The 14659-nt window shown below is 46.7% G+C and overlaps 1 protein-coding gene across 2 annotated transcripts in view; it reads left to right on the forward strand.

The window, feature by feature from the left end:
- The window catches only part of F11R (F11 receptor), a 28568-nt gene extending 19979 nt beyond the window's left edge, over positions 1 to 8589 (forward strand). The window contains exons 2-10 of one of the 2 annotated variants that reach the window (XR_004298487.1): positions 3784 to 3852; positions 4015 to 4122; positions 4305 to 4451; positions 4730 to 4932; positions 5345 to 5447; positions 5745 to 5814; positions 5915 to 5927; positions 6231 to 6279; positions 6393 to 8589. Coding sequence is in view for 1 of the 2 variants with exons in the window: in XM_032397265.1 (XP_032253156.1) it covers positions 3784 to 3852; positions 4015 to 4122; positions 4305 to 4451; positions 4730 to 4932; positions 5345 to 5447; positions 5589 to 5696; positions 5915 to 5927; positions 6231 to 6279; positions 6393 to 6428 (836 nt within the window). In the remaining variant the exon portion in view is untranslated. Of the gene's footprint in view, positions 1 to 3783; positions 3853 to 4014; positions 4123 to 4304; positions 4452 to 4729; positions 4933 to 5344; positions 5448 to 5588; positions 5697 to 5744; positions 5815 to 5914; positions 5928 to 6230; positions 6280 to 6392 lie in introns of both variants that reach the window. The other variant, XM_032397265.1, reaches the window with a different exon arrangement.
- Positions 8590 to 14659: the final 6070 nt, after the last annotated feature.

Below are 14659 nucleotides of genomic sequence, written 5' to 3' on the forward strand. Positions count from 1 at the left end.
AGGGGCGCCTGAGTGGCTCAGCCGTTAAGCGTCTGCCTTCGGCTCAGGTCATGATCCCAGAGTCCTGGGATCGAGCCCCGCATCGGGCTCCCTGCTCGGCGGGGAGCCTGCTTCTCCCTCTTCCACTCCCTCTGCTTGTGTTCCCTCTCTCGCTGTGTCTCTCTCTGTCAAATAAATAAAATCTTAAAAAAAAAAAAATTTAGGGACACCTGGGTGGCTCAGTCAGTTAAGCAGCTGCCTTCAGCTCAGGTCATGGTCCCAGGGTCCTGGGATCGAGCCCCGCATCAGGCTCCCTGCTTGGCAGGAACCCTGCTTCTCCCTCTCCCAACCCCCTGCTTGTGTTCCCTCTCTTGCCGTGTCTCTCTCTGTCAGATAAATAAATAAAATATTAAAAAAAAAAATTTAATTTAATTTAATTAAAAAATATATATGTATAAATATATCTATTTTTTTAAGTAATCTCTACACCCAACATAGGGCTCGAACTTTAAACCCTGAGATCAAGAGTTGCATGCTTTACTGACTGAGCCAGCCAGGTGCCCCTATTCTTGAATGTTCTAGATCTGAAGGTCTGAGAGGTCTCAAAAGAACTTAGCAAAAGAAGTGATGCAGAAACAATCCCCAAATTCATATGCTGTGATTTCTTTTTTGGTGGCCCTTTATTTCGGACAATAGTTTTTAGTTTAATTAGAAGCTATTCTTTATTTGGGTTGTGTCATAGGTTGGATTCTAAGGAAGCTGACTCCGAGATGTCAATTATTGTACCAAGACATTTATTAGGGAGTGTTCTTGGGATCCACACCTAGGGAAGGGCAGGGAAGGGAAAAGGAGTAGGATGGGATGGAGGGAGAACTTGAGTTGCATTGTAGCCTCAGCCTATTCCCCAGGGGAGCTTTGGGGCAGGAATAGCCTTTCTGTGTTGCCCCAAGTTGGGGGTTGGGGCATTGGGGCAGTAGAGCTGGGGCTCCCTGGAGCTGCCTTCCTCCTCTCATTCACTGGTGAGGCACTGGATACCAGCTGCCCCTGCCCCATGTGGGAGGCACGCCCCCTGCCTGTCCTCAAAAGGGCTGGTAGCTTAGGGCCTTCATCTGGCAGAAGTCCCAGCAGCTGGAAAACAAGTTCTTCATTCCTGAAGGGAGATCAGGCTCGAGCATCACGCTGCACATCACAGGTAGCAAGTTGTAAAATTTGAGGATCTTAAAAAAACCGAGTTCCCATCATCAAAGCAGAGAAAGCTGACTGGGGCAAAAATCAAAGCATTTCATTATCAGCTTTCATTTCAGTCCCAATAACAGCTGAGTAAGAGATGTCCAAGTGCTCAGTTTTCAATTAAGTGAGGGCTATTTGATTTAATTTCTAATCGGTTATTACGTTTGGTTATAAATTTGACATTAAAATGTAATGCCAAATATACAGATACAATGTATTAGAAATAATTCACAGGTAAAATGGACTTGACTTTTAAAAGAATGACATTTATTACATAGTCTTTCCCCTATTAAGCCACGGTTTTTCTGAGAAACAGCATGGCTTATAAAAGTATGGTATAAAAAGGGGAAAAGGGGCACCTAGGTGGCTCAGGCAGTTAAGCATCAGACTGTTGGTTTCAGCTCAGGTCATGATCTCAGGGTCGTGAGATCGAGCCCCCCACATCAGGCTCCCAGCTCAGCTTGGAGTCTGCTTGTCCATTCCTGTCTGCTCCTTCCCCCAACTCTCACTCTCTCTCTCATAAATAAAAGATAAAAAATAAAAATAAATCTTTAAAAAAAAAGAAAGGGAAAAAAGAGGGTGTAAGGGGAGCCTGTGTGCTAATCTGAGCTCTGCTATTTCTTTTTTTTTTTTTTTTTTTTTAAAGATTTTATTTATTTATTTGAGAGAGAGAGTGAGAGAGAGAGAGAGCACAAGAGGGGGGAGCGGGAGAGGGAGAAGCAGACTCCCCGCCGAGCAGGGAGCCCGATGCGGGACTCGATCCCAGGACTCCAGGATCATGACCTGAACCGAAGGCAGCCGCTTAACCAACTGAGCCACCCAGGCGCCCTGAGCTCTGCTATTTCATAGCTATGAAAAACATGGGCCAGATACTTGATTTTCTCATATGTAAAACGGGAGAGAGAATATTTATCTGGACTAATTTACAGTGTTGTGTCAAATTGAGATAAATGTATAAAAGTACTTTTAAAATTTTATTTAATTTTATTTATTTATTTTTAAAGATTTTATTTATTTATTTGTTAGAGAGAGAGAGTGCACAAGCAGGCAGAGGGAGTAAACTCCTCGCTGAGCAGGGAACCCGACGCGGGTGGGGCTCAATCCCAGGACCCTGGGATCATGACCTGAGCCAAAGGCAGACGCTTAACCGACTGAGCTACCAGGTGCCCCAGTATAAATACTAATGCCAAAACAAAAACAAAAACCCTCAAGGACTTTAGAGAACATCTAGTTCAAACTTTCATGTTTCAGGTGAGAAAAGGGAGCCTCAAGACCATATTCAGTTATGTGAGTAATTACAGAAAGCAAAAATGTGCTTGCGTTAATCTAAGGAAGACGGGACTCTTAGAAGGATAAAGAAAGCACACGTGGTGAATTTGAGCATGGAAAACACGAATGGGGGTGATTGTGCAAGCTCAGGTTTGCAGCGGAGCCTGGATCTCCCAGAGTCCCGTCACTGGTGCTTACTGTCGAATGCTGGACCCTCCTGCCCACCCACCGCTGCCCTGTTAGTTAGCCCTGCCTCCCCTCACCCAGCTCTTCACCCCCAATACCCACCACCTCTTCCTTTCCTTTTCCACTGGGCAGGGGGAGATTCTCGGGAGAGGATCTAGCCCATTTCTGGCTAGAGCCAGGGCTCCCTCTCAGACCCAGCTGTGTGATCTTAGGCACGGTTCTTTCCTTCTCATTGGCTTGGTTCCTCGTGTAAAACTGGGGTAATAACACTTGTCCTGCTGATCTGTCATGCTTGTTTCAAGGATCAAACGACATAATGTATGTGAAAACACTTTAAAAAACACAAAATGGCCTACAAATGTCGAGTGTTGTTATTATCCTCATAATTGCTCCTCCCCTGCCTCCTCGCCTCCCTCCCTGCCTCCTCGCCTCCCTCCCTGCCTCCCTCCCTGCCTCCCTGGCCTCCAGCTTTGCTGGCTTCCTGCCAGGAGTGTCTGACAAGTGGTTGCAATTAATTATTTGTTGAGAAGCTTTCTCTGAACCATGAAATGTCATTTGGGAAGCTGTTCTTGGACTAGTAGGAATCTAATTAGATTATTGGGAGTTGCAGGGGCACCTGGGTGGCTCAGTTGGTGAAGCGTCTACTTTTGGCTCAGGTCATGATCTCAGGGTCCTGGGATCGAGTCCCACATCGGGCTCCCTGCTCAGTGGGGAGCCTGCTTCTCTCTCTTCCTCTGCAGCTATCCCTGCTTGTGCTTGGTCTCTCTCTGTCTCTCTCAAATAAATAAATAAATAAAATCTTTTAAAAAATTAAAAATTAAAAAAAAAGATTATTGGGAGTTGCAGAGGGAAACATAAAAAGTGAAAGAAATGACATTTGAAAGAAATATTTTATTTTTATTTCCGTTGATAATGGAAGTACTGGCCTGCAGTTGTGGCAAAAAGCATTTAAAGAAAATATTTAAGATACTGGTGATGGGGTCTGAGACCCAGGAGGACCTTGGATCTCCTGAATCTCTTCACCTTGGAGAAGCCGTGGGAGGAGCCCGGCCTCGGGTGCTCCATCAGCGGGAAGGCTCTTCTGTCCCCTCCTGAGGGGTCCGCCTCTGTCCTCCTCAGGCTCCCTGGAGTTGGGCAGGGGTGCAGTGTACACATCGGAACCTGAAGTCCGAGTTGCTGAGAACAAACGTGAGTGCGGGGCCGCTGTGGGGGGGTGTCTGGGGCTGGCGGGAGCAGGTGCAGGCCCCCGGGGACTTGGAGAGCGTCCAGCACAGACTGCTGTTGGGGGCCATTTCCCCTCTCCCGTTTGCTGCGGCACCTTCCCCCGGTTCACTTCTGTCCTGTCTGCAGCCGCCAAGTTGTCCTGCTCCTACTCCGGCTTCTCCTCTCCCCGTGTGGAGTGGAAGTTTGCCCAAGGTGACATCACCAGCCTCGTTTGCTATAACAACAAGATCACGGGTGAGTTGCTCCACTTCCTTCCTGATGGCCCAGGTTGTGGAGGGATTGCTGGGCCTGGATTCCAGGGGAGACGTGCAGCCTGGGGCTCCGGTCCCGTGCACTTCCCGTGGCCTCTCCTGCCACCATCCCCAGCTTCTCTTGGCCCCCAGCTCATTCAGCCCCTCCTCCTTCTCTCCCGGTAGCTTCCTATGAGGACCGAGTTACCTTCTCACATAGTGGCATCACTTTCCACTCTGTGACCCGGAAAGACACGGGGATGTATACGTGTATGGTCTCTGATGAAGGCGGCAACACCTATGGGGAGGTCACCGTCAAGCTCACTGTGCTTGGTATGTGCTACACTTTTTCTGTGTGGTCTTGGCATTCATTGTTTCCCTCAACCCTCACAGGCTCTGCTAAGCTTTGGAGCTCACTGATGGTGAGAACACTCATGGGTGGGAGGATTCAGAGTCGCGGTGCCAGCAGAGAGGGGCTGCGCCCCTGGGTAGGGGGAAGCTGAGGGCGTGGTGAGGGATAGAGGCTAGAGCTGATGGATGGCGCTATCAGCAACTTAGCCTCTAGGCAGCGCTCTCCGACCTTGTGCTCAGCCCCTTCTGTCCCTTCACAGTGCCTCCGTCCAAGCCTACGGTCAACGTCCCCTCCTCTGCCACCATTGGGAGTCGGGCAGTGCTGACCTGCTCCGAGAAAGACGGCTCTCCCCCTTCTGAGTTCTACTGGTTCAAGGACGGGGTCCAGATGCCCACAGACCCCAAGAGCACCCGTGCCTTCAGCAACTCTTCCTATAGCCTGAATCCCAAGACAGGGGAGCTGGTAGGGATGGGGGAGCAAGGAAAGGTGTGGGGGGCACGGTTATAGAACCCTTGAAGGTGGGGAAGAAGAACAGCAACAAGGTGAACTTGGCATCAGGGTCAGAAGACAAAAGATGGGTACTTGGACACTCTCAGGATGAGCATTGCATAATATATAGAACTATTGAATCACTATGTTGTACACCTGAAAGTAACGTAATATATGTCAACTCTAGTGCAATTAAAAAACAAAAATAGGGGGCGCCTGGCTGACTCAGTTGGTGGAGCGTGCGACTCTTGGTCTCGGGGTTGTGAGTTCAAGCTCCACGTTGGGCGTAGAACTTATTTAAAAAACAAAAAACAAAACAAACAAAAAACCAAGAATAGGTACTTGGCTTTTTCAGGCAGGAAGCCAACGGTTTTCTTCCCTCCAGGTCTTCGATCCTGTGTCAGCCTCTGATACTGGAGAATACAGTTGTCAGGCACAGAATGGGTATGGGTCCCCCGTGAAGTCAGATGCTGTGCACATGGAAGCTGGTGAGCAAGGGTGTATGGAGCAGGGGCTTGAGCTCAGGCCTGGGGTGGGGACTGGGGTCTGCTTTTCATCCTGGCTTTGGTGGCGGTGTCAGCGGTGTGAGTGAGGCTTCAGGGCACTGACCTCTCGTTTGTGTCCCCTAGCGGAGTTGAATGTGGGGGGCATCGTGGCAGCTGTCCTCGTCACACTCATTCTCCTTGGATTCTTGATTTTGGGCATCTGGTTCGCCTATAGACGAGGCTACTTTGACAGTGAGTATTTGCCCTCAAAGGCTCTCCTTTTTATCGTCCACCTTTCAGGGCACGGTTCTGGGGTGCCATCTGAGTACTGACCTGATAGTGAGCCCACATGTGCGGGGTTATCTCCCGGGTGAGCACCACTTACCTACTGCATGCTGTTTCTCCCACCCTTCTGTGCCCGGCTCGCTTCTGTCCTGCTCACAGTCACGGTCCCGTTTCTTCTCTTTCAGGAACAAAGAAAGGGTGAGTGAGGTGCTGTCCTGGGGATCTCTGAGGTTGAAAACATGGATGCCTGTGGTTTGAAGCTGAGATGGGCCCAGGGAAAGGGGTTGGAGGTGGAGGCAGCCCTGGTTGGGTGGACATCCGGGTTTCTACCTCTCCCTGTTCCCTGTGGCCTTCCATTTGTTCTATCTCCCTCCACCCACACCTCCCTGCTGAGAACTCTGTGCTTCTGTAAAGCTCTCAGTCCCGCCTCTGGAGTTGGCAAGCAGGGGCTAAGGAGAGCACTAGGGGACTGAGCATCTCTGTCTTCTGACTTGTCTGCAGGACCTCGAGTAAGAAGGTGATTTACAGCCAGCCCACTGCTCGCAGTGAAGTGAGTGTGCTACCCTGGGATGAGGAGGGGGCTTCTAGCCTGTATCTACAGGTATGGGAGATGATCAGCTATAGAAGAGGGTAGAGTTGATTTGGATGTTTTTATTTCCCCAGGGGGAGTTCAGGCAGACCTCGTCATTCCTGGTGTGACCCTGGTCCAGCTCATATCCTGTCCTCTGTGCTTGCCTTACGCCGGTGCTACCAGACTCTGGCCCGTGATGTCTGTACTTTCACAGGACGCTTTATGTGTCTTCTAGCCCCCACAGGGGTCCCCACTTTTATTTTAGTTAAGATGTGGTTTTTTTTGTTAACGTCGGCTATGTACCCCTTCCTCCTGCATTCCTCCCCTCCTTTCCCACCACTGCTGAGTGGCCTGGGACTTGTTAAAAGCCTTCCTTCCCCATCCCTATGAGGGATCAGGCAGGAGTCCTGACTGACGCCCGTTGACTTCCTTCCAAGTAGGAGACAACAGTGGCGGGCACTCTCTACCCCCTGTGTGTCGTGGCCCACGAGTAGTGATCTTGAGCTTATCCCTCGGCCCTTTCCTCCCATGCTAAGGAGGTATCGGCTATTTCAGAGTGGGGAGCTCTCATCAGACCGAGCAGCTGAAAAGGTTGTTTGGTGACAACACCAAGTCTCTCCTGCCTCTGCAGCCCACTTAGTTCTGTCTTCCTATGGGAAGTGCCACTGGGATCCTCAGCACAAGCAGACCGACACTAGCTGTGTCTGTAGGAAAAAAAACCCAGGAGCTTTGGTTATGGAGAGCATAGTGAGCTTTCAGGGGACACGGAGCAGAAAAGTTTTAAAACCACTGATCTAAAGAAAAGCTGGAGCTGGCAGCTCAAACCATCACCCTTGGCTGGAGCAACTGGATGGACGCTGTTGAGATGTCTGCAGGGCTGTGGGAATGTATGTAGTCGTCTTAGCTCTTTGCTGAGCGTGTGCGTGTGTGTGCGTGTGCGTGTGTGTGTGTGTGCGTGTGCGTGTGTGTGTGTGTGCGTGCGTGCGTGTGTGTGTGTCGTGTCTTAGCCCCGCTGAAATCCAGTATATGTTGGAGGGCTTCTTAGCTCTTCGGTGAGATTTTGTCGGTGTGTGTTTGTATGTAGCTGGATGTTGCTGGAAATAAAAACTTGGTTTGTCAAAGCTTCTTGTTGTGGGAAGTGGGGGAAATGAGGTTCCTGGGCTCCTTTGTACAAACAGGAAGCTGCCTGAGGCCCCATTTCCCTGCAACCTGGGTTGGTCCTGGCTCCCTGTCCCACCCCTTCCTGGTTCCAGTCTCAAGGTGGAGCGCCTGAGCATTGGACCCTCATTCTATAGAGCCCTCTTGTGGCAGGAGGAGGGCCTTCTGGAGGAGTGCCAACCCCCCTCCCCTCCCCCGAAGCTGAGGCTGTGCTCTGGGGTTCGGCTTGGTCTGATCCACCCAGTGAGAGGAGAAAGTCCACACCTCTGCCAACCAGATGCATTAATAGACTTCTCTAAGGCTGTGGGAAAACTGCTCCGGAGCCTGAGGCAGGAGGGTTCCTCAAACCCTTTGGTGAGCTCCTTTTTTAGTAGTAGTTGAAAGTAGTAATTACTACTTTATTTAAGTGGGGTAGAGGTAGGGGGTTGCTGTTTAAGGAAAAGAGAGTTTGAGACCAGGCTGTGAAGCTGTCTGCATGGGAGTGAGCAGCAGTAAGCAAGGTGGGCCTGCCTTTCATTGCTTTCCTCTGTCCATCTGGACCCTTTTTTGCCTTTAGATTTCTGTTTCCCCATCTACCACAGTCTCCCAGTCTATTTATTAACTAGTAAAAGGGCAAATAAGGGGTTTTCTAGGGCTGATTTTGCTTATTTCTTTCTGTGGAGGACGCTGAGCCCCACTCTGCCATGTTTTATTCCCTTATCTGGAAATCCCTAACAGAATGGAGTGTTTTATCAAGAATCCAAAAGGAAAAACAAAGCCAACCAAACCATCAGTTAAGGGTCATGCACCAATAAAAAAATAAATATTCCAGATGGAAATAATGAAACAATAAAAGTAGAGATTATGAAACGGTTCAGTAAGAATGAGATTTTTAAAGTATGTTTCAGCTTTGTATCCTACTTGGGAGATGGGGTGGGAGGGACGTAGAGAAAACACGGCAAGGAAGCAGAGGTGATTCATTGTTCAAGTCTGAGGTGAATGGTTCCTCACTCCCTCAGTCACTTGTGGTGAGTAGGAGGCATTTATTACCAGCCTTGGAATTTACCACAGCCCCTTTGACAAAGTTGGAAAACACCTTGTTTGTTTTCATTTTGAAATGTCAAAACTCATTTTTGTAATAAACGTTTATTTTTCACATTGAGTTTGTTTAAATCCTTAAGGTCTGTTAAAAGAAGAGGGACTTCCAGAGTGACTTGGATATTCAAAATCTTTATGGTCTTATTAAGAGATTTGAGGTATCCTTCCACAGAGCCTGATACTGTTCCTTAAACTTACCATTGGCCTGTTGCTTAATGGGGTTGATGCAAATGGACATTTCTTACATTGAATTAACACTTGCGGGGAAGCAATTCTATGGGGACAGGAACCCAGTGTGATTGGGGATAAAATGATGGTCAAGGATGTGCTGTGTTTTTTTTTTTTTTTTTAAGATTTTTTTTATTTGACAGCACAAGCAGGAGGAGTGGCAGGCTCCCACTGAGCAAGGAGCCTGACACAGGGCTCAATCCCAGGACCCTGGGATCATGACCTGAGCCAAAGGCAGATGCTTAACTGACTGAGCCACCCAGGCGCCCCAGGGTGTGTTCTGTCTTTAACAGATTCTACAGAATGGGGAACCTGGCTGGCTTGGTTGGTGGAACATGCAACTCTTGATCCTGGGGTTGTGGGTTTGAGCCCCATGTTGGGTGTAAAGAAATCTTCAAAAAAAAAAAAAAAATACAGGCACCTGGGTGGCTCTGTTAAGTGACCTATTCTCGATCTCAGTTCAGGGCTTGCTCTCAGGGTCCTGAGTTCAAGCCCTGTATTGGGCTCCATGCTGGGCCCTTAACAAACCTACTTAACAAACCAAAAAACAAAAACCCACAGCAGAATCTACATATCAAGGATGAGGGAAGGAAATAGGTTTGGTCCATTTCTGAATGAAGGGACAAGTATGTTTTATGGGGGTATGGGGACAACTTAAGGGGAATAAATGAAGAAAATGCAACTTTAAGGGAAAAAAAGCTCTAGTTCTGTAGCTCCTCTGATTCAGTACCCCTTTGGTATTAGCTGTGAAAATTTAATGAAATGGAAAAAATTTTTTTGGAGGGGTAACTTGTTGAATGATTATTATCATCCATTAATTTATTTATAGGGTATTATTAATTTCCCTATTCCACAGATGGGGAAAAGCGGCACAAATGTTAGTAACTTACCCAAATTCACAACTAGTACTAGGCAAGTGGAAGGTCTGGGATTCAAGACAACTGGGAGAGAAGTTTCCTGAATGGGGAAGAATGCAGAAAGAGGAGGAGGAGCTGAAACAAGTTCACTTTCTTTTTAGAAGTGGCTGTGTGGGTGTTAGGAGAGGACATTGAAAGTAATGATGTCCACCTGGGTTTCCCCTTCAACTGTGACTGTCACTTGAATCGGTCATCCCAACAGGATCTACAGGACAGAGTGGCCTATGAGTGCCACCTTCTGGAATGAAGGATAAAGCCACTGCATGCTTGGCAGTGACCGGTGAAAATCAGAAGGCGTACATATATTTGTGGATGGCAAAGAGAAGAGCAACATCATCAGCTTGCAGAATGAGAATTCAAAAACATCTCAATAGAACAAACATGGTTACCAGAGGGGCTGGGGGGGTGGTGTGTGTGGAGGGTATGGGTGAAACAGGTGAAGGGGATTAAGAGTCCACTTATCTCGGGGCGCCTGGGTGGCTCAGTCGTTGAGCGTCTGCCTTCGGCTCAGGTCATGATCCCAGGGTCCTGGGATCGAGCCCCGCATCGGGCTCCCTGCTCCGTGGGAGGCCTGCTTCTCCCTCTCCCACTCCCCCTGCTTGTGTTCCCTCTCTGTCTCTCTCTGTCAAATAAATAAATAAAATCTTAAAAAAGAGAGTCCACTTATCTTGAGCACTAATACATGGAATTGCTGAATCATTATATTGTGCACCTGAAACTAATATAACACTGTATGTTAACTACATTGGAATTAAAACTAAAAAAATCTCAATAGGCAGGAATGATATGCTCCATCTTATAGACCAAAATTCAATAGTAATAAGTGTAAGATTCTGCCTCTGGGTCCAAAAAGCCAACTGGTCACAAATAAAGATGGAAAGATACAGAACAATTTAAAGATTACTGTATGGATGGCCTCAAGGAAGAAAATTAGGACCAATGGATGGATGTCCAAAGAAGACTGGTTATAATTCAGACTGTGCCCTTCAGAGCTCTCAGGATTGTGCTGTGTCCTGGAAAGATGGCCAGCTTTGGAGTTGAAGACCTTATTTGACTCCAGCCTTTGATGTTGGCAAAGTTTTCTCTGTCAGTCTCTTGTCACCTAACAAATGGTGATAATACCCACCCTATGAAGTTTTTAGAAGCAAATGCAAGATCTGGAAAGCACTTTATGTCACCTCACACAAGAGCTGTGCACAATCGCCTTCAAACTGGATATTTTAGGCCAGGGGTTGGCAAACTTAAGTAAATGACCAGAGAATAAAATTTTTATTACCATTACAAAAGTTTATTTAACAAAGAAGTTCAATAAGAAAATGTACATGACTCGGGCGCCTGGGTGGCTCAGTCATTAAGCGTCTGCCTTCGGCTCAGGTCATGATCCCAGGGTCCTGGGATCGAGCCCCGCATTGGGCTCTCTGCCCAGTGGGAAGCCTGCTTCTCCCTCTCCCACTCCCCCTGCTTGTGTTCCCTCTCTCGCTGTGTCTCTCTCTGTCAAATAAATAACTAAAATCTTAAAAGAAAATGTACATGACCTAATTTTTATATTGCACTAAAATGTGCTGTGGAGAGAAGACATGGAAGCATTGATTTCTCTGGTTTATATTCTGGTTTTGTTGTTCATACTCCCTGGAAGGCTTCTACCATGATACTCTTTCCTACTGTTATCACCATTCTAATGTTGCTATGTCGCCCACTGGCCACCACTTCCACACGCTCGTCCATCACAAAATTCATAAAGGGGTCAAATCACAATATTCCTTAGACATAGATGCTACCATTTAATTTCAACTATAACTTCTTGCCCATGAATTTTTCCGACTCAGGGGATGAACATCTACCCAGCAAGCTCAAAGATACCTTCAAAGAAAATTCTTTATACTTTTAGACATATAATCTCTATACAACTTTACAGGTATAGCAAGAAAACATCCATAGACTGTGAATGAACATGGCTGTGTTCCATTAAAACTTCATTTATGGACACTGAAATGTGAATTTCATAATTTCCATATGTCATGAAATAATGACCTTTTGATTTTTTCCCCAATCATTTACAAATGTAAAAACAAATCTTAGATCCCAGGCTGCACAAAAACAAGTGATGGGCCAGCAATTAGTATTTTACTTGAAGTTAAAAGACAGCATCTAACCCCATTTTTTTCGAATTAAGTTATTTTACTTATTATTTTTAAAAATGATTTCTGGTTACTTAGGCATTTATTTATTTATAAGAGAGAGAGAGAGAGAGAGAGAGAGAGAGAGCAAGCACAAGCAGAGAGGAGGAGAATCCCAAGCTCAATCTCAGACCTGTGAGATCATGGCCTGAGCTGAAGTCAAGAGTTGGACACTTAACTGACTGAGCCACCCAGGTGCCCCTCTAATTAAGTTATTTTAATTCCAGTATAGTTAACATACAGTGCTATATTAGTTTTAGGTGTACAATATAGTGATTCAACAATTCTATACATCACTCTGTTCTCATCATAAGTGTTAACTCCATTTAGTTTTGAATGCAGACTTTAAGATTCCTTTGGTCCAGGTCTGTAACCTCTCTGGGGAGAAAGGAACTCAAGACAGAGTGGGTGGTAGCAGCTGGACAAGTATAAAGTGAAATCATCAGAGGGTGCAGGAGAGAAAGGAGTGAAGGGAAAACCAGTATGCCAGTGAGAAGTGATGGGGGAGGAAGGTTAACTAACTGGTGGAGAGATACATACCCACTGAATCTTTTATTTTATTTTATTTTATATTTTAATTGTTTAAAAGATTTATCCATTCATGTTAGAGAAAGAGAGAGAGGGGCGCCTGGGTGGCTCAGATGGTTGAGCATCTACCTTCAGCTTGGGTCATGATCCCAGGGTCCTGGTATGGAGCCCCATATCAAGCTCCTGGCTCGGTGGGGAGCCTGCTTCTCCCTCTACCTCTGCCTCTCCCCCTGCTCATGCTCTCTCTCTCTCTCTCTATCTCTGTGTCTCAAATGAATAAATAAAATCTTAAAAAAAAAAAAGAGAGAGAGTGCAAGCAAGGGGAGGGGCAGTGGGAGAGGGAGAGAGGGAGAGAGAGAGAAAGAGAGAGAGAGAGAAACAGATTCCCCACTGAATGCAGAGCCTGAGGTGATGCTGGACTCCACGGCCCTGAGATCACAACCCGAACTGAAATCAAGATTCCTATGCTCAACTGAATGAGCCACCCAGGTGCCCCTAAGTCATTTTATTTTATTTTATTATTATTTTTAAAGGTTTTATTTATTTATTTGAGAGAGAGAGAGCATGAGTGGGGGGAGGAGCAGAGGGAGAGGACTCCCCACTGAGCAGGGAGCCTGACATGGGGCTCGATCCAAGGACCCAGTGATCATGACCTGAGCTAAAGGCTTAACCAACTGAGCCACCCAGGTGACCCAGCCACCTAAGTCATTTTAGAACAACACTTATATTCAGTTTCTGTTTCTAGTTGATTCCTAGTTGGTTATTAAACTATGTGGAAATAATGCAATAGTTTTCAGTAATAAATCTATTATTTATAACTCCTTAGGTGATGTCACCAACTTCCTTAAGGGTGGGGAGCTTGTGTTATTGTATTTGCCCAGTACATTGTGCTGGTGTCTGGTACATTGTGCCAATCAATAAAGGGTGAATGAGTAAGTATCATGTTCCAAAATTTGAATGAGGTAAGTTGAGATAACTAAGGAGCTGCTCTGTTGGCTGTCGTTGTTACCTCTTGTTATTTGTGTGCAAGCCAAATGAAAATAAGTGGAAGGGGAATGGTGGACAGAGGATCCCAGACCCCGAATATTTATTTATTTATTTATTTATTTATTATTTGTTTAGATTTTATTTATTTATTCATAAGAGACAGAGAGAGAGAGAGGCAGAGGGAGAAGTAGGCTCCCCGCTGAGCAGGGATGCGGGACTCGATCCCAGGACCCTGGGATCATGACCTGAGCCAAAGGCAGACGCTTAACCATCTGAGCCACCCAGGCACCCCAGACCCTGAATATTTAAATGTTGGCACCACAAACATTTTGTTCTTGGTGAATGGGCAGTGGAGTCAGCAGAACAGGGTGCAGGGCCAAGAAAAGAATGAAGTGGACTCATTTACTTATCTCTGGTATGCTGAGTCCTTTCTAGGTGGCTGGGCTCCTGGATCGAGTGTTATTCCTACCTCTGAACTGCTGTGGTAAGTAAGTAAAAACCACACTGAAACTCCCTGGGGAGACAACCTACACAAAAAAGCTAAGTGCTGAGAATGAGATCTCTTTACCTGCCCTGGGAAGGAGCTTGGCAGGGGCAGTGTAGCCAGGGGGTTAGATGAGGAGCAAGGACAACTCCCAAGGCCTCAGGCCTTCCTCACCCCTTTCCACCAATGTTTTGGCAACATTCCAAACAAGATTGTGACTTTAATTATTCACACACAGAACACCTGCAGTCAGTGTCTATGGTAGGGGAAGAAAAAGCCTTTTTCCATCTATCCTCCTAGGTTCTCAGGTTGGGGACCTGTGACTCAGAGTGCAAAAGACAGACTAACAAGTAAATATATGTACTTTAGAGAGAACATGAGCAGGGGTGGGGGGAGCAGAGGGAGAAGGAGAGAATCTCAGACTCCCTGCTGAGTGCAGAGCCTGACGCAGGGTTTGATCTCATGACCCTGAGATCATGACCTGAGCTGAAATCAAGAGTCTGACCCTGAACCGACTGAGCCACCCAGGCGCCCCCAGACTAACAATTATATTAACAGGCATATCATGAAATCACATGGGAGCACTCTGAGATGAGTAACTCAAATTAGTGGTTAGAACTCAGGCTTCAATAGGGGTGCCCACCCGGTTCAGTTGGTAGAGCATGTGACTCATGATCTCAGGGTTGTGAGTTTGAGCCCCATATTGGGTGAAAAGATTACTTAAAAAAGAAAAAAAAGAACTTGGGCTTTTGTAGCATCTTAACAAAAGAATAACACATTTTTTAGAGATGTGATAAGACAAA

The sequence above is a fragment of the Phoca vitulina genome, unplaced genomic scaffold (genome assembly GCF_004348235.1).
Source record: "Phoca vitulina isolate PV1807 unplaced genomic scaffold, GSC_HSeal_1.0 scaffold97, whole genome shotgun sequence".
NCBI lineage: Eukaryota > Metazoa > Chordata > Mammalia > Carnivora > Phocidae > Phoca > Phoca vitulina.